We start from the raw sequence: 27,500 nt of genomic DNA on the forward strand, positions 1-27,500 counted from the left end.
GACGATAGACTGAGATCCCGTGTGCAATACGCTCTTGGCGCACTGGAAAAAAAGAACCCATGGCTACAAAAGTGTTGTCCTCTGGCAAACAATCACCAGTGTGTGTGACGTGACATTAAACACAATCCCACACTGCACACAGATAACCATATACATGTATGCAGTCAAGGCCTGGCTAAGCGCGTTTGGTTGTGCTGCTGATCAGGTATCATCCATTTGTCCGAACGCAGTGACGCCTTATTTGAGAAACTGAGACGGGCGCAATGGCCGAGTGGTTAAGGCGTTGGACTTTCCATCTAAGGGTCCTGGGTTCGAATCACGGTGACGGCGCCTGGTGGGTAAAGGGTGGAGATTTTTACGATCTCCCAGGTCAACATATGTGCAGACCTGCTAGTGCCTGAACCCCCTTCGTGTGTAGACGCAAGCAGAAGATCAAATACGCACGTTAAAGGTCCTGTAATCCATGTCAGCGTTCGGTGGGTTATGGAAACAAGAACATACCCAGCATGCACGCCCCCGAAAGCGAAGTATGGCTGCCTACAAGGCCGGGTAAAAACGGTCATACACGTAAAAGCCCACTCGTGTACATGCGGGTGAACGTGGGAGTTGCAGCCCACGAACGAAGAAGAAGAAGAGAAACTGAAACATGGTTGCCGAATTTGTCTTTGAAAGGGAGGACGTTTTTGTTTTCTGTAAGGTCCCGTCACAAACACTAGCGATAGTAGTCAATTTGTTAAGTATTAATTTTCACATGTTAACGTTATTTTGAAATAAACAACGAACAAAGGTGGGATACGAGGGGAAGAGTCGTGTTTTGAGTTGGATTTACCTTTGAGTTAGGATATCGGTTGCTTGCTTAGTTGATTGCTGACCTTGTCCTTGACTGAAGGGATGGGTGGCTTGCTTGGTTGCTGAGTAAGTCAACTAGGACGTCGGTTGTTTGCATAATTGATTGCTGAGTTTGTGTCTGACTTGGGACATCGATTGCTTGTGTAGTTGGTTGTTGCGTTTGCCTTTCGGTTAGGACATCGGCTGCTTGCTTTGCCGAGAGGGTGGGGGTGCAGCTTGGGCAAGACACTCGCTACTATGATCTAAATCCAGCACAGATAGTCGGGACAGCAGCGGCTGCCTCCTGTGCTGTTCTGATGGTCATAGTCGGACACGACTAACTATCACACAGTTGGTTGCTCAGTTTGTCATAGACATAGGACATCGGCTGGTCGCACGCGCGACAAAATCTGATAGGACCTATATTTAAACACAACACGACAAAGTCTGATATGACTGATAGTTAAACACACCACGGCAGTCAGATGTGATTGATAGTTAAACACACCACAAGGTCTGATGTGACTGACAGTTAAACACACCACAATAGGGTCTGATGTGACTGACAGTTAAACACACCACAATAGGGTCTGATGTGACTGACAGTTAAACACATCACAATAGGGTCTGATATGACTGATAGTTAAACACACCACAAGGTCTGATATGACTGATAGTTAAACACACCACATAGGTCTGATGTGACTGACAGTTAAACACACCACAATAGGTCTGATATGACTGATAGTTAAACACACCACAAGGTCTGATGTGACTGACAGTTAAACACACCACAATAGGGTCTGATGTGACTGACAGTTAAACACACCACAAGGTCTGATGTGACTGACAGTTAAACACACCACAATAGGGTCTGATGTGACTGACAGTTAAACACACCACAATAGGGTCTGATGTGACTGACAGTTAAACACACCACAATAGGGTCTGATGTGACTGACAGTTAAACACACCACAATAGGGTCTGATGTGACTGACAGTTAAACACACCACAATAGGGTCTGATGTGACTGACAGTTAAACACACCACAATAGGGTCTGATGTGACTGACAGTTAAACACACCACAAAGGTCTGATGTGACTGACAGTTAAACACACCACAATAGGGTCTGATGTGACTGACAGTTAAACACACCACAATAGGGTCTGATGTGACTGACAGTTAAACACACCACAAGGTCTGATGTGACTGACAGTTAAACACACCACAATAGGGTCTGATGTGACTGACAGTTAAACACACCACAAGGTCTGATGTGACTGACAGTTAAACACACCACAATAGGGTCTGATGTGACTGACAGTTAAACACACCACAATAGGGTCTGATGTGACTGATAGTTAAACACACCACAAGGTCTGATGTGACTGACAGTTAAACACACCACAATAGGGTCTGATTTGACTGACAGTTAAACACACCACAAGGTCTGATATGACTGACAGTTAAACACACCACAATAGGGTCTGATGTGACTGACAGTTTAACACACCACAAGGTCTGATGTGACTGACAGTTAAACACACCACAATAGGGTCTGATGTGACTGACAGTTAAACACACCACAAGGTCTGATGTGACTGACAGTTAAACACACCACAAGGTCTGATATGACTGACAGTTAAACACACCACAATAGGGTCTGATGTGACTGACAGTTAAACACACCACAAGGTCTGATATGACTGATAGTTAAACACACCACAAGGTCTGATGTGACTGACAGTTAAACACACCACAATAGGGTCTGATGTGACTGACAGTTAAACACACCACAAGGTCTGATGTGACGGACAGTTAAACACACCACGACAGTCTGATGTGACTGACAGTGAAACACACCACAAGGTCTGATGTGACTGACAGTTAAACACACCACAATAGGGTCTGATGTGACTGACAGTTAAACACACCACAATAGGGTCTGATGTGACGGACAGTTAAACACACCACGACAGTCTGATGTGACTGACAGTTAAACACACCACAATAGGGTCTGATGTGACTGATAGTTAAACACACCACAATAGGGTCTGATTTGACTGATAGTTAAACACACCACAATAGGGTCTGATGTGACTGACAGTTAAACACACCACAAGGTCTGATGTGACTGACAGTTAAACACAGCACAATAGGGTCTGATGTGACTGACAGTTAAACACACCACAATATGGTCTGATGTGACTGACAGTTAAACACACCACAATAGGGTCTGATGTGACTGACAGTTAAACACACCATAACAGTCTGATGTGACTGACAGTTAAACACACCACAATAGGGTCTGATGTGACTGACAGTTAAACACACCACAATAGGGTCTGATGTGACTGATAGTTAAACACACCACAATAGGGTCTGATGTGACTGACAGTTAAACACACCACAATAGGGTCTGATTTGACTGGCAATTAAACACACCACAATAGGGTCTGATGTGACTGACAGTTAAACACACCACAATAGGGTCTGATGTGACTGACAGTTAAACACACCACAATAGGGTCTGATGTGACTGACAGTTAAACACACCACAATAGGGTCTGATGTGACTGACAGTTAAACACACCACAATAGGGTCTGATGTGACTGACAGTTAAACACACCACAATAGGGTCTGATGTGACTGACAGTTAAACACACCACAATAGGGTCTGATGTGACTGACAGTTAAACACACCACAATAGGGTCTGATGTGACTGACAGTTAAACACACCACAATAGGGTCTGATGTGACTGACAGTTAAACACACCACAATAGGGTCTGATGTGACTGACAGTTAAACACACCACAATAGGGTCTGATGTGACTGACAGTTAAACACACCACAATAGGGTCTGATGTGACTGACAGTTAAACACACCACAATAGGGTTTGATGTGACTGACAGTTAAACACACCACAATAGGGTCTGATGTGACTGACAGTTAAACACACCACAATAGGGTCTGATGTGACTGACAGTTAAACACACCACAATAGGGTCTGATGTGACTGACAGTTAAACACACCACAATAGGGTCTGATGTGACTGACAGTTAAACACACCACAATAGGGTGTGTGTGTGTGTGTGGTCTTTTTCCATGACTGCCCGTTCTGACTCTCTGTGTGTGTTACAGGTCGGGCAGATGATGGATAGAATGAACAAGGCCATACAGATGGGGACCACCAACCACAACGTGTCTATGGTGAGCGGCACACACACACACACACACACACACACACACACACACACACACTGTTCAGCAGTACCCCACGTACACACCGTGCACCAGTACTCCACCCCCACCCTTCCCCCCACTACACACACACACACACACACACACACACACACACACACACACACACACACACACACTGTGCACCAGTACTCCACCCCCCTCCCCCTCCCACACACACACACACTGTGCACCAGTACTCCACCCCCATCCCCCTCCCACACACACACACACTGTGCACCAGTACTCCACCCCCAGCCCTCTCCCACACACATACTGTGCACCAGTACTCCACGTACACACCGTGCACCAGTACTCCACCCCCACCCTTCCCCCCTCTACACACACACACACACACACACACACACACACACACTGTACACCAGTACTCCATCCCACACCCCCTCACACCCCCACCACACACACTGTGCACCAGTACTCCACCTCCACCCCCCCTCCCACACACACACACACACACACTGTGCACCAGTACTCCACCCCCATCCCCCTCCCACACACACACACACACTGTGCACCAGTACTCCACCCCCATCCCCCTCCCACACACACACACACTGTACACCAGTACTCCACCCCCATCCCCCTCCCACACACACACACACACTGTGCACCAGTACTCCACCCCCATCCCCCTCCCACACACACACACACTGTACACCAGTACTCCACCCACCCCCCCTCCCACACACACACACACTGTGCACCAGTACTCCACCCCCATCCCCCTCCCACACACACACAACACACACTGTGCACCAGTACTCCACCCCCACCACCCTCCCCCACACATACTATGCACCAGTACTCCACGTACACACCGTACACCAGTACTCCCCCCCCCCCACCCCCCCCCCCCCCCCCACACACACACACTGTGCACCAGCACTCCACCTTCCACACACGCACACACACTGCACCAGCACTCCAACTCACACGCACGCACTGTGCTCCAGTACTGCACACCACACGCACACACTCTGTCCACCCCACACACACAAAATATGATGTATTCGGATTGATATTGTTGGCTGACAATGCAGTGATGACAGGACCATGACCCCTCCCTTCCCCACTGCTCTCTCTCTCTCTGTCTCTCTCTTTCTCTCTCTCTCTGTGTCTCTCTCTCTTTCTGGAGAGAGACAGAGAAAGAGATGGTGAGAGAGAGAGAGAGAGAGAGAGAGAGAGAGAACAGAACAGAACGGAACGGTTTATTCACACACAGGCTTCAGCCCCAAGTGAAGGGGTTAACATGAACACTATGCAACTCAATAAGACAGCATAAGCAAACAAGCATAAATACAGATAACAAAGCATGATTACATTCATTTCACGAAGTGGCTAGTTTGAAAGCCTTACAAAAAAACCAAAAAAAACAAGGGAAAATTACGAACGTCCTTACTGTTGTTTGACGACATTAACAGACTTAATTCAAACGGAGAGGGGTGTTTGAAGTATTTTGGTTTTATAAACATTTCACGAATATTTCTGGGCACTGGGCAATAAAGAACAAAATGTAGTTCATTTTCTTCGGATTCATTACACAGACTAAATCATTCGTACTGCAAGTTTTGTATCCTGAGAAATGCATTGTCAGTTCTGATATTCCTAATCCGAATTTCGTTGTCACAAATTTCAAGTACCAGTCCATATCTTGCAGTAGATAAGGTTTTAAATCATGTACACTACAGAAAGTTCTTTACATATCAAATCTGTCACTGATATGAATAGGATAATTTCATGTTTGCTATCCACAGTCGATTAGCCTTTGGGCGGAAAACAGATATAAAACAATTAACACTTCCAACACCCTGTTCAACTACACAAAGCCAAATCCATATTGAAATAAACAAAGACGAACCATAGTTACCCAGTTTTTCTTTTCCTAATATCTAAATCATACAACATTTTATATGCCTTAGACCGTATTCTGCTATCTTCCATTTGAACAAGTTTGATCCAGTAGCGAATACAGTTCACAACAGAGTCACTTTTTATTTTATAGGATATCGATTAGTTTCACCATAAACAAGGTCATTTGGCGTTCGAATGTCTACTCCTAAAAATTCTTTAAAGCCAACAGATAAACTGATTCACAATGAAAAACAGCATTATCTAGCCCCCATAACTCATATCCATATTGCACTATTGGTTGTATTTGACAGTCAAAAAGCTTATAGAATAAATGAAATGAATTATTGTTTAACATATATAATTTTTTCATTACACATATCAAAGCTTTTTTTTTTTGCTTTACTTGCAAGTTCCTTGCAAGCAGCAACAAAACTTAACGGGTTGGAAAAATAATTCCTAAATATTTGTACATATTAACAATAGGTATTGCAACACATCATAAAACCATCGTTCTCTCACACTTAAATATCCACCTTTCCTAAATACTATTATGCTACTTTTTAGATATATTTGCCTTTATTTGAAGAGATGTTGTCGCACGCTGTAAACTGTTTAATTGTGTTTGTAGGCCTATAACTGTATCTGAAATCAAAATGATATTGTTGGCTAACAAAAGAATAAAAATTCAAAAGCATCAAGTGGAAACATAGCGCCATGCCTACCATTATTAATTACTTCTGTTGCTAATTCGTTTATGAGTAAAGAAAAACAAAAGACCTGAGCTGCATGCATCACCTTGTTTAACCCCAGAAGTACATGTTATACAATCTGTCAGTTTGATACCACATCGGACACTAGCTTTAACTACATCATACATACTTTTAATACACATATACAATTTTCCTGTTATACCTTAAAAAAAAAAAAAAAAAGAACTGGCCAAAGAAGATTTCTGTTTATGGAGTCAAAAGCTTTTTCAAAGTCTGTAAATGCTGAACACAATTTACGATTGTATGAAAATTGTTTATGAACTAGGCTAGGAAGGTAAAGATGTCAGTGATCGACTGTTGAATATCCCTTCTTAAACCCAGCTTGACATTTACCTGTTATATCATTTTCTTTCACCAACTCCTGCAGTCTATTAGTAATGATCATTCCGAATAACTTACTACTTACATCACACAGAGAGAGAGAGAGAGAGAGATCAGACGAAAAATCGAGGCCCCGTGGCACACTGACGAACGCATGACAACATAACTGTTGTCCTCTGGCAAAATCCTGTAGGACAAAACCACTCCGATATTGTAGGTATATACAGATATGTACATGCGTGCAGTCAAATCTTGACCAGCATGTCAGGTTATGCTGCTGGTGAGGCATCTGCCTAGCAGATGTGTCATATCTTATATGGATTCGGCCAAACTTAGTGGCGCCTCCTCAAGAAACTGAACACACACACACACACACACACACACACACACACACACACAACTCTTTCTCTCTGTCTCTCTGTCTCTGTCTGTCTGTCTCTCTGTCTCTGTCTGTCTCTCTCTCTCTCTCTCTCTCTCTCTCTCTCTCTCTGTCGCTCGCTGGCTCTTCCACTCACTTGCTTTTTTAATTTTTCGATTTGTAAAGTTAATAGAATTTACAGGTGAGTCACGAATGTTTGCCTCTCATCTTTGTTTCAAAGGTAACTTTTATGCAAGAGTTCTACCATGTGTGTGTGTGTGTGTGTGTGTGTGTGTGTGTGTGTGTGTGTGTGTGTGTTTTATCTTCAGTTTAACGTCTATTCACTATAAGTGTTTTTAGACGGAAAGGAGTAAAGAAGTGGATAAAGGAAAGGGAATGCATGTGAATATTAGAGTAAGAAAGTATTCATGTTATGTATCAGATGAAAAGTATATTATAAGAAAAAGGTCTAAAGAGATTGTGGTGTGTATTGAATGAGGTGTCATGGGAAGGAAAATATGTATATGCATATCAACAAGTATTAACCTACAACAATGTAAATATAAATAACAACAATGTGTTTGTGTGTGTGTGTGTGTGTGTGTGTGTGTGTGTGTGTGTGTGTGTGTGTGTGTGTGTGTGTGTGTGTGTGTGTGTGTGTGTGTGTGCAGATACCAGTGCCTAAGCAGATCGAAACAGTGAGGGAGTTGACACAACAAAAGAACCCGCTCTTCAAACCCTTCAACGAAACGCTGGAAACTCTGGCCTCCGTCTCTCAGGCCGACAAGTCAGTGCCCTGCATACACATCCAGGGGCTGCATGTCCAGCAAATCAAATCGTTCTCCCATTTTCTTTGAAAAATACGCACGTACGCACCGGCTCGGACGTACACACGAACATACACAGGCACGCACGCACGCAAGCACAAAAACACACATGCACATACACACACACACACACACACACACACACACACACACACACACACACACACACACACACAACACAACACGCATGCACAAAAAAGGCAAACAAATCACAGTTTGAATAATGCATAATAACTAATATTATTATTATTATTATTATTATTATTATTATCAATGTATGTCAGTATGTTTGAAAAATGTCAAACTCGAATAAGCTCGAATGAAAAAACAAAAAAAACAAGAAAAAAGTTTAAACAACAACGACGACGCATACGAACACACAACACACACACACACACACACACACACACACACACACACACACACACACACACACACACACACACACACACCGTGACAAGGTGTCAGTCATGACAATGTTTGTCATCACCAGGGATGACCTGAGGTCTCGGGCACAATCCGCATGGCAGGAACTGCGGGCAGCCCTGGGCAACCTCAAGACCTACATTGAAAATGTGAGACACACACACACACACACACACACACACACATGGGAATAGGGTTATTAGACTGACCCACTTTGTGTACATTCTTTCCCCCCGAATCCCCCCCCCATCCCCATCCCCATCCCTCCCCCCATGGAGTGGTGGTCTAAGGTAACGCGTCTGCCTAGGAAGCGAGAGAACCTGAACACGCTAGTTCGAATCACGGCGCAGTCACCAGTATTTTCTGCCCCTCCACTAGACATTAAGTGGTGGTCTGGACGCTAGTCGTTCGGATAAAACGATAAACCGAGGACCCGTGTGTGCAGCATGCACTTAGCACACGTAAAAGAACCCACGGCAACAAAAGGGGTTATCCCTGGCGAAATTCAGTAGAAAAATGTACTTTGATAAGAAAAACAAATAAAACTGCACGCAGGAAAAAAAAATTAAAAAAACGGTGGCGCTGTCAGTGTAGCGACGCGGTCTCCCTGGGGAGAGGGGCCCGAATTTCACACAGAGAAATTTGTAGTGACAAAAACGAGAGATACAAATATACTCGTATACCAGGAAACCCAAGCTTGTCTGAGCGATGGTGGTTTGTTTTCTCTTGTGGCGAAGCCTTTTGATTTAATACTAAATATGCTACACAGAATTTACTGACAAAACAGAACAAACACATGGTTGCGTCGATAGATTTTTGACTTGAATATATAAGCCAGTTTGTTTGTTTGTTTGTTTGTTTTTTTTCTCTCCACATTTCTTCTGTCACTGCTGCTGTGTTCTGTTCGTTTTTTTTGCTGTTCTTTATTTCATTCTCCATGGACAGTTGGGGAGTTTCAGTTTCAGTAGCTCAAGGAGGCGTCACTGCGTTCGGACAAATCCATATACGCTACACCACATCTGCCAAGCAGATGCCTGGCCAGCAGCGTAACCCAACGCGCTTAGTCAGGCCTTGAGAAAAAAATAAAAATAAAAATAAAATAAAATAAATAAATAAATATGATATAAAAAAAGGTAGTAGTAATGAAAAAAATAATAAAATAATAATAATAATAATAAATAGATAAATAAGACAACAATGATGATCAATAAGCAAATAAATGTAAAACATGAAGACACACATTCACACATACACCCACACATGCATAACAGATATGCACCAAACACGCAGTTTCACAGATATGAAAGCACAGTCAAATACATATAAACGTACATGAGCTCCAACACACACACACACACACACACACACACACACACACATATTACCCTGCACCTCCTCTACCCCCCTCCTCCACACACTCATTTCTAGTCTATGTATCGCAGCTTCCACGGCACACACACACACACACACACACACACACACACACACACACACAAAAAAACACACACAAAAAACAAAACAAAAAAAAAAACCGCACACACACACACACACACACACACACACACACAGATGAACGCTTACTTGTACAAGCACACACACACACGCCCATATCTACCACCCCCAACCCCACACACATATATACAAAGATATATATATATATATATATATATAATATATACGTTCCAATATCCTGTTGCTCCCACAGTGTAGGCATGCATACACTCACATACCTCAGTTTGGGAAAGTTGTTGTGGATCTTTTTTTTTTTCCCAGTGACTTTGAGAACTCCACTAACTTGTAATGGGTGTACAGGAAAAAAAAAAAAGCCTTTGAAGAGGAGGTAGTTATTATCAATGGTTTCACCAGTCAATGGGAAACCATTTACAGCTTAATCTTTTGTGAAGGACTATGACTCTCAAACTAGGAGGCAAAATTGCACTGGCTCTTAGTGCTGCAGCCTTGTGGGCTAGTTGGCCCTTTGGGAACCATCCCCAACGCCGACTGTCCTAAACCCCTCTTGGCCGAGAGAGTGGGGAGGTACTTGGGCAAGACACTCTCCACTATAATCAAATTCTAGCCCAAATAGTCGGAACAGCAGTTGCCTCCTCTGTTGTTCTGATGGTCATAGTCGGACACGACTGACTATCATATATTGGATTGGGAATACTAACAAATAGTAAAGAGTGGTAACTCTCTCCACACACAAGGTACATAACTTCAAGCCAATACTAGTAAGACAGAACAGAAAGCTGCCGGCTTATCTCCTCTTCCTCCTCTCCACACGCTCCTCCTCCTCCTCTCCACATGCTCCTCCTCTCCACATGCTCCTCCTCCTCCTCCTCTCCACATGCTCCTCCTCCTCCTCCTCTCCACATGCTCCTCCTCTCCACATGCTCCTCTTCCTCCTCTCCACACGCTCCTCCTCCTCCTCTCCACATGCTCCTCCTCTCCACATGCTCCTCTTCCTCCTCTCCACATGCTCCTCCTCTCCTCTCCACATGCTCCTCCTCCTCCTCTCCACATGCTCCTCCTCCTCCTCTTCTCCACATGCTCCTCCTCTCCACATGCTCCTCCTCCTCCTCCTCTCCACATGCTCCTCCTCCTCCTCTCCACATGCTCCTCCTCCTCCTCCTCCTCTCCACACGCTCCTCCTCTCCACATGCTCCTCCTTCTCCTCTCCACATGCTCCTCCTCTCCACACGCTCCTCCTGTCCACATGCTCCTCCTCCTCCTCTCCACATGCTCCTCCTCTCCTCTCCACATGCTCCTCCTCCTCCTCCTCTCCACATGCTCCTCTTCCTCCTCTCCACATGCTCCTCCTCCTCCTCTCCACATGCTCCTCCTCCTCTCCACATGCTCCTCCTCTCCTCTCCACATGCTCATCTTCCTCCTCTCCACATGCTCCTCCTCTCCTCTCCACATGCTCCTCTTCCTCCTCTCCACATGCTCCTCCTCTCCACATGCTCCTCTTCCTCCTCTCCACATGCTCCTCCTCTCCACATGCTCCTCCCCTCCACATGCTCCTCCTCTCCACATGCTCCTCTTCCTCCTCTCCACATGCTCCTCTTCCTCCTCTCCACATGCTCCTCCTCTCCACATACTCCTCTTCCTCCTCTCCACATGCTCCTCTTCCTCCTCTCCACATGCTCCTCCTCTCCACATGCTCCTCTTCCTCCTCTCCACATGCTCCTCCTCCTCCTCTCCACATGCTCCTCCTCTCCACATGCTCCTCCTCTCCTCATGCTCCTCTTCCTCCTCTCCACATGCTCCTCTTCCTCCTCTCCACATGCTCCTCCTCTCCACATGCTCCTCTTCCTCCTCTCCACATGCTCCTCCTCTCCACATGCTCCTTTTCCTCCTCTCCACATGCTCCTCTTCCTCCTCTCCGCATGCTCCTCCTCTCCACATGCTCCTCTTCCTCCTCTCCACATGCTCCTCCTCTCCTCTCCTCTCCACATGCTCCTCTTCCTCCTCTCCACATGCTCCTCCTCTCCACATGCTCCTCTTCCTCCTCTCCACATGCTCCTCCTCTCCACATGCTCCTCCTCTCCTCTCCACATGCTCCTTCCTCCTCTCCACACGCTCCTCCTCTCCACACGCTCCTCATCCTCCTCTCCACATGCTCCTCCTCTCCACATGCTCCTCTTCCTCCTCTCTACATGCTCCTCTTCCTCCTCTCCACATGCTCCTCCTCTCCACATGCTCCTCTTCCTCCTCTCCACATGCTCCTTTTCCTCCTCTCCACATGCTCCTCCTCTCCACATGCTCCTCCTCTCCACATGCTCCTCTTCCTCCTCCTCCTCTCCACATGCTCCTCCTCCTCCTCTCCACATGCTCCTCCTCTCCACATGCTCCTCTTCCTCCTCTCCACATGCTCCTCTTTCTCCTCTCCACATGCTCCTCCTCTCCACATGCTCCTCTTCCTCCTCTTCACATGCTCCTCTTCCTCCTCCTCCTCTCCACATGCTCCTCCTCTCCACATGCTCCTCTTTCTCCTCTCCACATGCTCCTCTTCCTCCTCCTCCTCTTCACATGCTCCTCTTCCTCCTCCTCTCCACATGCTCCTCCTCCTCCTCTCCACATGCTCCTCCTCTCCACATGCTCCTCTTCCTCCTCTCCACATGCTCCTCTTTCTCCTCTCCACATGCTCCTCCTCCTCCTCTCCACATGCTCCTCCTCTCCACATGCTCCTCTTCCTCCTCTCCACATGCTCCTCCTTCTCCTCTCCACATGCTCCTCTTCCTCCTCTCCACATGCTCCTCCTCCTCCTCCTCTCCACATGCTCCTCCTCCTCCTCTCCACATGCTCCTCCTCTCCACATGCTCCTCCTCCTCCTCCTCTCCACATGCTCCTCCTCCTCCTCTCCACATGCTCCTCCTCTCCTCTCCACATGCTCCTCTTCCTCCTCTTCACATGCTCCTCTCCACATGCCCCTCTTCCTCCTCTCTATGATCCTCATGTTATGGACGACAATAACAACGATGATGATGATGATGATGACGACGATGGTGTCGATAGTGATGATAAAAATGATGACTACGACGACGATAAAGATGATGATGATGATGACGATGACACTGATGTTGATAATGATGATGGTGATGATGACGACGATAACGACGATGATGATAATGACGACAACGACGATGATCATGATGGTGATGACGATGGTGACAATGATGCTGATGACGACGACGACGATGATGTTGGTGATGATAACGACGACGACGATGATGATGGTGATGATAACGACGACGACGACGATGATGATGGTGGTGATGATAAACAACAGATGATGCTTTGTGCCTCCCCCACGCCCCCCCCCCCCCCCCCCCCCGCCCCCCTCCAGACGTACATGCCCCACACACGGGCGACGTACGGGGTGGACGGCCTGCCTTCCGGTCAGGACTACTACCGTGCCTGTCTCCAGTGGCACCTGTCCCTGGACCTGTCTCCCGAGCACGTTCACCGCACAGGGCTGCGGGAGGTGGACAGAATCACACAGCTCATGCGGCAGGTGACCTCTCAGTGATGATCAGGAGGTGGTGGAGGATGGTGATGATGATGATAGTGATGATGATGATGATGATAGTAGTGATGATGATGATGGTGAGGAGAATGATAGTAAAGATGAGAGTGATGATGATGGTGATGATGATGATAGTGATGATGACGATAGTAATGATGATGGTAATAATGATGGTGATAGTGATGATGATGTTGATAGTTATGATAATGATAGTGATGATGATGGTGATAATGATAGTGATGATGACGATAGTAATGATAATGGTGATGATGATGATGGTAATAATGATGCTGATGATAGTAATGATGATGATGATAGTGATGATGTCGATAGTAATGATGTTGGTGATAATGATGATGATGATGATGATAGTAATGATGATGATGATAGTTATGATGATGATAGTAATGACGATGGTGATGATGTTAGTGATGATGATGATGGTGATGATGATGATGATGATGATAGTTATGATGACGATAGTAATGATGATGGTGATAATGATAGTGATGATGACGATAGTCATGATGATGGTGATGACAGTGATGATGATGATGATATTGATAGTGATGGTGATGATGATGATAGTAATGATTACGATGATAGTAATCATAATGACGATGACGAAAGTGTAGGATTGAAGGTGGACGATGAGGACGACAGTAACAGTGATGATAGTGATGGTGATGATAACATCATGATAATGGTGGTGGTGATGGTAAAGGTGATGATAGTGATGGTAATGATGATGATATTAGTAACGATTACGATGATAGTAATGACGATGACGATGATGAAAGTGTAGGATTGAAGTTTGACGATGAGGACGACTGTAAAAGTGGTGATAGTGATGGTGATGATAGTAATGGTGGCGATGATGATCATGATCATGATAATGATGTTAGTGATGATTACGATGATGGTAATGATTACGATGATGATGGTGATGATGATAAGACATACAAACGACGGACAGGATTTCACAGCCTTTGTTACCAGGTACCTTTGGAGACGACCATGGTGACGACAGTGATGTTTAGGGCAATGGAAGATGAATGGGATCTTTCAGGGAAAGACACGAACAATGTAGAGATTGCTACAAACATCCTGTTCTAAGGGTCCACTTCGTTGCGTCCTTTTGTTTGTTTCGAAACAAGTGTGTGAGGAACTAAAGGGAGAAACGACTGGAGGAAATGGTCAGTCAGTCAGCACTGTAATCGTTACACGCAGGTAATGACCAAAGCAATGTACTCCTTACACGCAGGTAATGGCCAAAGAAATGTACTCCTTACACACAGGTAATGACCAAAGCAATGTACTCGTAACACACAGGTAATGACCAAAGCAATGTACTCGTACACACAGGTAATGACCAAAGCAATGCACTCGTTACACTCAGGTAATGATCAAAGCAATGCACTCGTAACACACAGGTAATGACCAAAGCAATGTACTCGTACAAAACACAGGTAATGACCAAAACAATGTACTCGTACAAAACACAGGTAATGACCAAAGCAATGTACTCGTAACACTCAGGTAATGACCAAAGCAATGTACTCGTACAATACACAGGTAATGACCAAAGCAATGTACTCGTACAATACACAGGTAATGACCAAAGCAATGTACTCGCTACACACAGGTAATGACCAAAGCAATGTACTCGTTACACTCAGGTAATGACCAAAGCAATGTACTCCTTACACGCAGGTAATGACCACAGAAATGTACTCGTAACACACAGGTAATGACCAAAGCAATGTACTCGCAACACACAGGTAATGACCAAAGCAATGTACTCCTTACACACAGGTAATGACCAAAGCAATGCACTCGTTACACTCAGGTAATGATCAAAGAAATGTACTCGTAACACACAGGTAATGACCAAAGCAATGTACTCGTACAATACACAGGTAATGACCAAAGCAATGTACTCGTACAAAACACAGGTAATGACCAAAGCAATGTACTCGTACAAAACACAGGTAATGACCAAAGCAATGTACTCGTTACACACAGGTAATGACCAAAGCAATGTACTCGTAACACACAGGTAATGACCACAGAAATGTACTCTTACAAACACAGGTAATGACCAAAGCAATGTACTCGTAACATACAGGTAATGACCAAAGCAATGCACTCGTTACATTCAGGTAATGACCAAAGCAATGTACTCCTTACACGCAGGTAATGACCACAGAAATGTACTCGCTACTCACAGGTAATGACCAAAGCAATGTAGTCGGTACACACAGGTAATGACCAAAGCAATGTACTCGCTACACACAATTAATGACCAAAGCAATGTACTCGTTACACTCAGGTAATGACCAAAGCAATGTACTCCTTACACGCAGGTAATGACCACAGAAATGTACTCGTAACACACAGGTAATGACCAAAGCAATGTACTCGTTACACTCAGGTAATGACCAAAGCAATGTACTCCTTACACGCAGGTAATGACCACAGAAATGTACTCGTAACACACAGGTAATGACCAAAGCAATGTACTCGTTCAATACACAGGTAATGACCAAAGCAATGTACTCGTACAATACACAGGTAATGACCAAAGCAATGTACTCGTACAAAACACAGGTAATGACCAAAGCAATGTACTCGTAACACACAGGTAATGGCCAAAGCAATGTCCTCGTTATACTCAGGTAATGACCAAAGCAATGTACTCGTACAAAACACAGGTAATGACCAAAGCAATGTACTCGTACAAAACACAGGTAATGACCAAAGCAATGTACTCGTTACACACAGGTAATGACCAAAGCAATGTACTCCTTACACGCAGGTAATGACCAAAGCAATGTACTCGTACAATACACAGGTAATGACCAAAGCAATGTACTCGTACAAAACACAGGTAATGACCAAAGCAATGTACTCGTACAACACACAGGTAATGACCAAAGCAATGTACTCGTTACACACAGGTAATGATCAAAGCAATGTACTCGTAACACACAGGTAATGACCAAAGCAATGTACTCCTTACACGCAGGTAATGACCAAAGCAATGTACTCGTACAATACACAGGTAATGACCAAAGCAATGTACTCATTACACACAGGTAATGACCAAAGCAATGTACTCGTAACACACAGGTAATGACCAAACAAGGATTCAGTGGAACAATCTCGGAGTACTACAACCAGCTGAAGGCAGACCCTCGCTTCCAACTGGGTTCAGCGGTGAGGAACATTACCATTTGTCTTTCCATCTGTCTACAGCACCGATTTTTTGCCTCTTATTATTTACGTATTTTCGTTTATATGTTTATTTATTTACTCGCTTGCTTTTGCGCCAGTGTAGATGTTGAGTAACACCTTCTGCATCTACAGCTCTTCATCTTTTCACATGGCGTTGTTCTCTTCATGTGCTGGAGCCACTTCAGGGCTCTAATTGAAACGAATTCTGCTTATATTACAGACTTTAGGAACAGGTTCAAACTTTAAGTTGTAAGCTGTAAATAAGACGAACTTTGCGTATATTACATACTTTAGGAACAGGTTCAAACTTTAAGTTGTAAGCTGTAAATAAGACGAACTTAGCTTACATTACAGACTTTAGGTACAGGTTCAAACTTTAAGTTGTAAGATGTAAATAAGATGAACATAGCATATATTACAGACTTTAGGAACAGATTCAACTTCGAGTTGTAAGCTGTAAATAACACGAACTTGACATATATTACAGACTTTGGGAACAAGTCCTAACTTGAAGTTGTAAGCCATAAATAAGACAAACCTAGCATAATTATATTACAGACTTTTGGAAAAGCACAAGCTCTGAGTTGTAAGCTGTAAATAACACGAACTTAACATATATTGCAGACTTAAGGAACGGCGTGATTGCAATCATTTGTTTTCTGATATTTTGACAAAGCTTGCAGATAATAGTCTAAAGCTGAAGTGCCAATGTGTTGCCAATGTCTGTTCTCCTCAGGAGGAAATCCTAAAAGCCTACAGAGACCTCATCTCCAAGATCCAAACCAAACTGCCCGCCTTGTTCAAAGACATCCCGCCTGGCCGGATTGAGTGAGTGCCTTCCCTTGTTCTTCTGGGAGAGACTGGGTCCCGCTGGGACGTTCCGGTTTACTTCAGCTGGAGATGTTTTATTTGTAGATTATGTTGTATTTGTTTTTTTAGTCATTGTGGAAAACATTCATGTGTTGTTTTTTGTTGTTGTTGTTTTGTTTGTTTGTTTTGTTGTTGTTGTTTTGTTGTTGTTTTTTTCTGTGGGGACAATTCAGTTCATTAACTACAGCTGGAATGATTTATAGCCCATTACTATCCCTTTTAAAGCTAATGTGATTATTTGCAGCAATCATAGTAAATACGTGTATAACGTTCTAGCTGTTTTGTCTATTGCTTGCGCAGTAGTTGCAGAGTTGAACATGATGAAGTGAAGTTAGGAATGCACGGGAAGCGATAGTTCTAGCATCGGGTTTCATCTGTTATTATCATGAAAAGTTATCATTGATCAGAACGATGGTTATCAGGAAGTAAACTTTGTACACACAGAGTGAAACCTATGAGCTTTGACGGACCGTACGGGATGTACCAGTCTGGTTCTGAGGACGGAAAGCGGCCGGGGGTCTTCTCTGTCAACCTCTTCAGGCCCAACGAAACGTAAGCAGTTATGTGTGGTACGCACGCACGCACACACACACACACACACACACACACACACACACGCACGCACACGCACGCGTGCACACACACACACACACACACACACACACACACACACACACACACACACACGCACGCACGCACGCACGCACGCACGCGTGTACACACACACACGCACGCACGCGCGCGCACACACTCATACACGCGCACGCGCGCGCGCGCGCACACACACACACATGCGCGCACACACACACTCACACCGCACACACACACACATACTCACGCACACATACACGCGCGCACGCACACACACATGCGCACACACACATATACGCGCGAGCACACATACACACACACACTACACACATATACGCACACACGCGCGCGCACACACACACACGCACGCACGCGCACGTACGCACACGCTCACATACACATACACACACGTGCGCGCACGCACACACTCACACACACACGCGCGCGCGCACACACACTCATACACGCACGCGCACGCACGCACGCACACACACACATACTCACGCACACATACACGCGCGCGCACACACACACACACACACACACACGAGTACACACAAACACACACACGCACGCACGCACACTCACTTTAAACTATCTATTCAGGCATTTTTCATATTAGCGTTAATTGTTTGTTAATCTCTTTCTTTTATACTTTTGGTCTAATCAGGCGCACGTTCAGCATGGTGTCACTGACGTTGCACGAAGCATTTCCGGGTCACCACATGCAAGTGAGATTGACTAAACACAGATCGAATGTCATGATGGTGGTGGTGATGTCAGTGATGATAATGATGACAAACTACTACAACTACGACTACTACGACGAATAATGAAGATAAAAAAGAAACATAATAATAATGATGATAAGAATAATATGAATATTTTAGCGCCTTTCCATGCAAACTTGACTTACTTGACTTATTCCTCTTGATTCCGTGGGGAACATAGGGCCGCAACAACACTCCTCCAACGCACCCGGCTCTGGCTGGTCCTCTTCACTTCGGCCCACGTCATTCCGGCCGCCCTTGTCTCTGCCTCAATGCTTCTCCGCCAGTTCTGCTTCGGACGGCCAACTTTCCTTTTCCCCTGAGGGTTCCAATCAAGAGCCTGTCTTGTGATGTTTGTTGCAGGCTTGCGTAGTGTATGGCCAATCCATCCCCATTTCCGTTTCTTGATTTCCGTCTCCAGTGGGGCCTGTTTTGTTATGTTCCAAAGTTCTTCATTGGAGACAACCTCTGGCCATCTGATGTTCAGGATGTTTCTTAGACATCTGTTGGTGAATGTCTGAAGCTTGTGGGTGCTGGTCTTTGTCACTCTCCACGTCTCTGAGCCATAGAGTAGAACCGACTTCACGTTGGTGTTAAAAATCCGGATCTTGTTGCGGATTGAGAGGGCTGTCGATCTCCAGATTGGTCGAAGGGTTTTGAAGGCGTGTCTTGCTTTGTTGATACGGCTCTTGATGTCTTCGTCCGTCCCCCCGTCTTTGCCGACAACACTGCCTAAGTAGACAAACTTGTCAACCTCCTTGATGTTCTCTTGGTGTAGTTGCACTGGATCTTGCTTCTTGTTGTTGACCCTCATGACCTCTGTTTTCGCAATGTTGATTTGGAGTCCAGTCTTCTCAGCTTCTTCTGCCACACGACATAGTTTCTCCTGCGCATCTTGCTGCCTGTGGGAGAGAAGACTTATGTCATCTGCGAAGTCTAGGTCCTCCAGCTGTTTTTTCCATGCAAAGCCATGCGCAAATGTGCTGTACTTTGTTAAAACTGATGTGTAAAACATATATTTAAACATTAAAAACGACTTTATGAATTAATCCGGAAGAGACATCCAACCACTCAAACACTAAATTACTGACACAATTACGCACATGCACGCACGCACGCACGCACGCGCGCGCGCGCACACACACACACACACACACACACACACACACACACACACACACATACCCCCCACTGCAACAAAAGGGTTGTCCTGGCAAAATTATGTTGGAAAATCCACTTCAATAGGAAAACAAATATAACTGCTGACAGAAAAAAAAGGGGTGGCGCTGTCAGTGTAGGGACGCGCTCTCCTTCAGGAGAGCAGCCTGAATTTCACGCAGAGAAATCTGTTGTGACGAAAGATTAACACAACACAACACAATGCAACACAACACATACATATCAGGCATCACGATCACAGTACAGTCGCCAATATTTTCTCCCCCTCCACAAGACATTGAGTGGTGGTCTGGACGCTAGTCATTCGGATGAGACGATAAACCGAGGTCCTGTGTGCAGCATGCACTTAGCGCACGTAAAAGAACCTACGGCAACAAAAAGGTTCCTGGCAAAATTCTTTAGAAAAATCCACTTTGATAGGAAAACCAAATAAAACTGCGCGCAGGAAAAAATACAAAAAAATGGGTGTTGCTGTCAGTGTAGCGACGCGCTCTCACGGGGGAGAGCAGCCACAAAGAGAAAATCTGTTGTGACGAAAAAAAAGAGAAATACAATACCTAACTAATGCATATTTGCATATGATGCACATGTCGATGGTGATGTGGTTGTTATTTTGTAGGGTTTTTGTTGTTGTTTGTTTGTAGTTGTTTTTCTTTTCTTACTAACTTGTGTATACAAAGTGAGTCTGTGTTATAACCCGGTGTTTGGTGTTATATATATATATATATATATATATCTGTGTGTGTCTGTGTGTGTGTCTGTGTGTGTGTGTGTGTCCATGGTAAACTTTAAGATTGCCGTTACCTCTTGTCTGCCAACACTAAATTTGGCTTAAACATTGTAGGAAAAAATCTTGACCGCCATTCCAACAATAGGTTGTAAGTCTCCCGAATTCAGCCGTGTTTCCAGGTCATTAACGGTTTATTTCGTTAAGGCTCGTTCTGGAATCTGAAAACACCATACTACCACTCCCCAGTTGCCGGGACGAAGGCTATGCTTGGTGCTAAGACGACATGACCTCATTTTTCTTGTTCGCAATCAAAAGAAAAGAAATACAAATCCTGGACAGAACACATACAGTGACTCTAATCACACCTACGACATGTTTACTGCATATGAATATTCTAATGTGGACACTGAATGAGCTAGAATGAACATAAAAGAAAGATGGTATTAACCGTTTCATCGAGTTTCTAACAGCCTTGTCTTGGTTGGTCTGTGCAGATCTTGTTTTTTCTTGCTCGCAATTAAAAGAAAAGAAACACAAATTCTGGAAAGAACACATACAGTAACACTAAGTACATCATCAACGTGTTTACTGCTTATGAATATTTTCAAGTGGATACTAATTAAACTAGTATGTACATAAAAGAAAAATCGAAAAGACTGTATCGTAGTTTCCGAGTGTAATAAAGCCTGTAGAACACAGATCTCCGCAGATGTAGAGAAAATCATCGATTACCGTTGTCGATTTATTCCACTGAAATTACATGCTCAAATAATAATTTCTGAATGTCATTGTCGAAGCCGCGTCAGCGTGGTGGATAAAACCACTCATTCTCGATTCGAACATCCTTGTTTCGAATCTGCGTGGAACCCTTTTTAAATTTCTTTTTTTTCAAACAACGCGAAGCTTTATACACTAATTATAACAAATACAGAACACATTTCAACAAACTGATTCATTTATAATTTTCATTGTTATTATATGCTCTCTTTTTTTTTTTAACACGAAGCTTTATATGTTAAAATAACGAATAGAGAACACATTTCAACATACTCATTTTTATGTTTCATTATCTTTATTATCTTTTTTTCCCCTTTAAGTGTAAATCACAAGTGAGTCTTGAAGGGCTTGCCTTTCTTGTTTTTTTTTATTGTTTAAGAGTATTTATACATGACATGCTTGAGGGTATGTTTGTGTGCCAGCGGGCGCACGCGCGCAAGTGTGTGTGTATAATGTGTGTGCGTGTGCGCGCGTGCTTACGTGCGTATGTCAATAGGAATGAAAGGATAATTAAAACTTGAAACTTGTGTTTTATGTGTGACATTTTTTAACTGATACACATTATATTGTTTGCCAAATGTGTATATTCCTAAGAGTGATAAGATTGTTATTTGTCGTCATTCTTTATGCAGTTTTCTTAATGTGGGGTATTCCATGTCCTTCTGTATCATGTTATTGTATTATCATTATTCGTTTGTTTTGTTATGTATTTATGTAGCAATGTAACAATTGTAAAAAAAAAAAAAAATCGTTGACATTCTCTCTCTCTCTCTCTCTCTCTCTCTCTCTCTCTCTCTCTCTCTATATATATATATATATATATATATATATATATATATTGTCTTAGTTTGTTTCTTTATTAAGCTATGAAATCAATTGCATAAACACTGACAGTTATGATGACATTTACAAATTTTGTTATTGCCCCTTGTTCATGTGGGGCTGTGGCTTTGAATGAATAAATTATCTCAGTCTGAGTCTCTCTTTCTCTCTTCTTTTTTTTATTATTTACGAATTCAATTTCCATACCACTTACGTCGCCCATCTACATACTGTATTTCAGGCCATCTATCAGCTGAACACAGACCTGCCCAAATTCCAGAAGTTTAATGATTTCTCTGAAATGTACGACGTGCCGTACAAATTTCCCGTCTTCATGGTCTTTTCCGAGGTAACTATTCCTCCAGTTGTATGTGTGTGTGTGTGTGTGTGTGTGTGTGTGTGTGTGTGTGTGTGTGTGTGGCAGGGGAGGTGTGGTTTAAGGGGATATACAGAGAAAGGCTAACCAAGAACAGTAGAATCAACAGGCCGTAAATATCAAATCATAACATCAATTGACTACTAAACAAACAGCAACAAAGAAATTCGTAAGTCGTATCACACAAACACTCCAGGTCTAATGTGTAGCAAGGATTTAGCAATTTGGAATAAAAGTTACTCCTTTGACATTTTTTTCTTTTATACTTTGTTCCGAACAAAACAACGACAAAAAAAAACAACAATAAAACTTCACATGATTTTGGAACAAAACTTCCAATCCTTTGAAAGAAAATATGTTTCTGTGATCTTTTTATCACGGACGCGATCAACGGTTTTGCTAAACTTTGTCTTGGACGTAATCAGTCTTTTGCGAAGTACAAGTGAGGTTACCAGTCTATAAACAACAGAGACAAATCCGTTGTTTTGTTTGTTTGTTTGGTGTTTTTTAAATAATGATAATGGATACTTGTTCAGCGCTTCCCTCTCTGAAAGGGAGCTCAAAGCGCTTTGCAATAAACATAAAACACAAACACACGCGCGCGCGCACTAACTTTAAAAAAAAAAAAAATGGGTGATATCAGAGTGTCATGTTTGTGTTTATATTTGAGTGCAGGGGTTGGAGGTTAAAGGGTATATATATAGAAAAAGGATTAAAGGGTATATATATATATATATATATATATAGAGAGAGAGAGGATAAGGTAGAACGGTGGAATCAATAATTCGTAAGCATCAAAGTGTAACAGCAATCAACAAGAACAATGACAATAGCAAATAAAATGTTGCAGGTCGCAACATAAGAACACTCCTATTGGACTGTGTAAAAGGAATTTTACAGTATTTTCTAATAAAAGTGAACGGTTGGATATTATTTCTTTCGTTTTTGTTTTTTTTTGTTCTGAAAAATTACTAACTTTATATAACTTTGGAAGAAATCCTTTTTTTTTTTCTTTTGTTGAGTAATTCCACTTGTAACCCAGTCTCCTTCGGGTATGAATAACTGTCATCAGCACTTGTATGAAATAAGCTCCACATTGAAGACTCGAGCATTCTGCAGGATTCTGAAACTGGCACTGTATTGGTGGACTGTGATTATTTCAAAAGTATACTCTATATTTTTATTTTATTTTATTATCTTTTTTTTTCGTTCTTTTTAGCTCGCTCTGTGTGTGTGTGTGTGTGTGTGTGTGTGTGTGTGTGTGTGCGTGCGTGCGTGCGCAATGGAGTGGCAACTATACAAAGGGTTAATGAAATAGAATTGTGTCTCTTTTAACTTTATGAGATTGCTTGTTATTCAGAAATAGTGCTTCTTAGTTTTTGTTTTGATACACGACATATTACATCAATTTCTTTCACTGTGTGGAAAATCAGGCTGCTATGTGTTATATCACATTCATGCTTTAATTGAACTTTTTCCACTTTTAAGTTTAACTCTCTCCATACGAACGGCGAAAGAGACGACGTTAACAGCGTTTCACCCCAATTACCACCATCAAAATATTACAAGCGGAAGGCTCTTACACTGAAGGGTTGAACGTTGACAAAGACTATCACAATTCTGACGACGGAAGCTAAAGGTTGGATCATTCAGACACCCACTGGACATCCGAGGGGTTTGTGTAGAGGAGAAGAGAGGACTGGCCGTACTGAGTCAGTTAACCTTTGTTATGCTCATATGTAATTCCGACTCGACTGCGGGCTGACAGACCGTATGATGTGGGTGACGACCCTTTGAACGCACACATGATTTCCACTGGAATTATAATAATAATAATAATTATTATTATTATTATAATTATATACCGCTGAATCTTGTGCAGAGACAAATCAAAGCGTTTTCGCACCAGTCATTCAAACGCATGCATAACTTTTTTTTTCTTTTTTTTTAAATTTTATATATATAATAATAATAATGATAAAGATGCGTAGCTGCGTTGTGTTGTAGTGGGTGGAGTGCAGTGCAGTGTAATGCATTGCATTGTCTTGTGTGGTGTGGCGTGGGGTTTGGTAGAGTTGTCTTGAGTTGTATTTTGGGAGTTGTGTTGTGTTGTGTTGTGTTGTGTTGTACTGTATTGTATTGTATTGTATTTTATTGTATTGTATTGTATTGCTCAGGGCTGGGGTCTGTATGCCGAGTACCTGGGAGAAGAGATGGGGGTGTACGCCAACGACTATGAGATGTGAGTTGTACCACAGTGTCGACGGGCGCAATAGCCGAGTGGTTAAAGCATTGGACTTTCAATCTGAGGGTCCCGGGTTCGAAGCCTGGTGGGTAAAGAGTGGAGAATTTTCCGATCTCCCAGGTCAACATATGTGCAGACCTGCTAGTGCCTGAACCCCCTTCGTGTGCATACGCACGCAGAAGATCAAACACGCACGTAAACGATCCTGTAAATCCATGTCAGCGTTCGGTGGGTTGTGGAAACAAGAACATACCCAGCATGCACCCTCCCGAAAGCGGAGTATAGCTGCCTACATGGCGGGGTAAAAACGGTCATACACGAAAAAGCCCACTCGTGTACATACGAGTGAACATGAGAGCTGCAGCCCACGAACGCAGAAGAAGAAGTAGAAGAAATACCACAGTTTGGTACTGTGCACATGGTTCACACACTACGATCCAAATTTGTTTTTTTCAAGTGACCCTGAAGCATCCTCATGACGACGAAATGTGGAGATAAGTGTTGATTAGTTAGTTACCACTAAACGCTTGGAATACACCCTGTTTAACAAACTATTACCTGCAGTTGATCCATCGCTATCCCAGTACCCCATTGTTTGATTGGACGTCCAATGCTCGCAACCCCAATAGTTGTTGTTGTTTTTTTTTGTTTTGTGTTTTTTTTGTTTTTTTTGTTTGTTTGTTTGTTGTTGTTTTTTAATACGAACAGGTGGATAGATCTGATAGGGTGATATTCAAGGCGTTTTGTATGATTTTCAAGCTGTTTGTAATATCAGAGGTCATAATCATGGCACTCTGTGGCCAACAGGAAGTAATGAAGGTGGATGAATGGTTAAGACGCTGATCTGGTAATACAGTGTCCGTGAGGGTGTGGGTTCGATTCCCGCTCTCACTCTTCCTCCGAATTTTGACTGGAAAATCCAAATCAAACTGAGCGTCTACTCATGCGGGGTGAGACGATGGGGGGTACCCGTTATGCCGCCGTCCCGCTATGCCGCCGACCCGCTATGCCGCTATCCCGCTTTAGTCCCTTTCGCTTTTCATCACATGCGCGTGAAAAGTGATATATGACAGTAGCAGTTTTCACAAATGACGTATATTATGATGTAAACACTGAATGACACTAAAACTCGCCATTTAGAGGCGGGCTCGTGCAAATGCAAACTAAATGATAAAAAATATGTATTCAGGACAAAGGTAATACTTTCAATTTTCTACATTTTTAATGAGAAACAAAACCAATAACAAGCAAAAAGAAAAAAGTGTGCTAGAAACGAATTTTAAAGGAAAGTTTCTTGTACAGATCATTTCTCCACTAGTATCTATAGCCCAAAACAAGGAAATGGCGGAAACAATCCTCCAATGTACTGCAAATGTAAAATGCCCTGGTACCGAAAGGGAATAAAATCATATTACCGCAGACCCATTGTCAAACAATCTCTCTCTCTCTCTCTCTCTCTCTCTCTCTCTCTCTCTCTCCCTCTCTCTCTCTCTCTCTCTCTCTCTCTCTCTCACACACACACACACACACACACACACACACATACACACACACAGACACATACCCAATCACACTCAAAAAGAAATAAAGATCATAACAACCAATGTTTGTCCCAAACAAACTTTTTTGTGACAAAAGACAATCCGTAAACGGGTCGGCACAACGGGTCGGCGGCACAACGATACGCTCCCGAGACGATAAACCGAGGTTTATCCACAGCAACAAAAGCGTCGTCCGCTGGCAAATTCTCCTAAGAATAAAATCCACTCTGATAGGTACACAAACATGCATGCATGCATGCACTCGATGGCTGACAAGCGCGTTGGGTTATGCTGCTGTCAGGCATCTGCCTGGCAGAGGGGGTGTAGCGTATATGGAATTGTCCGAAGGCAGTGACGTCTCCTTGAGAAACTGAAACTGAAACTGAAACACTCTACACGTCCAATCCGTCACCCATTCTTGTCACCATGTGTGTGTGTGTGTGTGTGTGTGTGCGCGCGCGTGCGAGTGTGTGTGTGTGTGTGTGTGCGCGTGCGAGTGTATGTGTGTGTGTGTGTGTGTGATGTTGCAGCTCTTGGGTCCTCTTTAACTGCAACTGTTGGTTTCAGGATGGGTCGCTATGGAGATGAAATCTTTCGTGCTTGTCGTCTGGTAGTGGACACTGGATTGCATTTTATGGGGTGAGTTCCACACACACACACACACACACACTCGCGCGCGCGCGC

At 43.5% G+C, this 27,500-nt stretch overlaps 1 protein-coding gene across 4 annotated transcripts in view; it reads left to right on the top strand.

Moving 5' to 3' along the window:
* The window catches only part of LOC143282097 (uncharacterized), a 57,281-nt gene that overhangs the window by 20,679 nt on the left and 9,102 nt on the right, over nt 1–27,500 (top strand). For all 4 annotated transcript variants that reach the window (XM_076587590.1, XM_076587587.1, XM_076587588.1 and 1 more), the window contains exons 6-16: nt 3,977–4,045; nt 8,068–8,183; nt 8,717–8,798; nt 13,499–13,666; nt 16,811–16,897; nt 17,652–17,743; nt 18,230–18,337; nt 19,047–19,107; nt 22,896–23,003; nt 25,208–25,272; nt 27,384–27,455. In XM_076587590.1, the coding sequence (XP_076443705.1) occupies nt 3,977–4,045; nt 8,068–8,183; nt 8,717–8,798; nt 13,499–13,666; nt 16,811–16,897; nt 17,652–17,743; nt 18,230–18,337; nt 19,047–19,107; nt 22,896–23,003; nt 25,208–25,272; nt 27,384–27,455 (1,028 nt within the window). The remainder of the gene's footprint in view (nt 1–3,976; nt 4,046–8,067; nt 8,184–8,716; nt 8,799–13,498; nt 13,667–16,810; nt 16,898–17,651; nt 17,744–18,229; nt 18,338–19,046; nt 19,108–22,895; nt 23,004–25,207; nt 25,273–27,383; nt 27,456–27,500) is intronic.

The sequence above is a fragment of the Babylonia areolata genome, chromosome 5, assembly GCF_041734735.1.
Source record: "Babylonia areolata isolate BAREFJ2019XMU chromosome 5, ASM4173473v1, whole genome shotgun sequence".
Classification (NCBI taxonomy): Eukaryota; Metazoa; Mollusca; class Gastropoda; order Neogastropoda; family Buccinidae; genus Babylonia; species Babylonia areolata.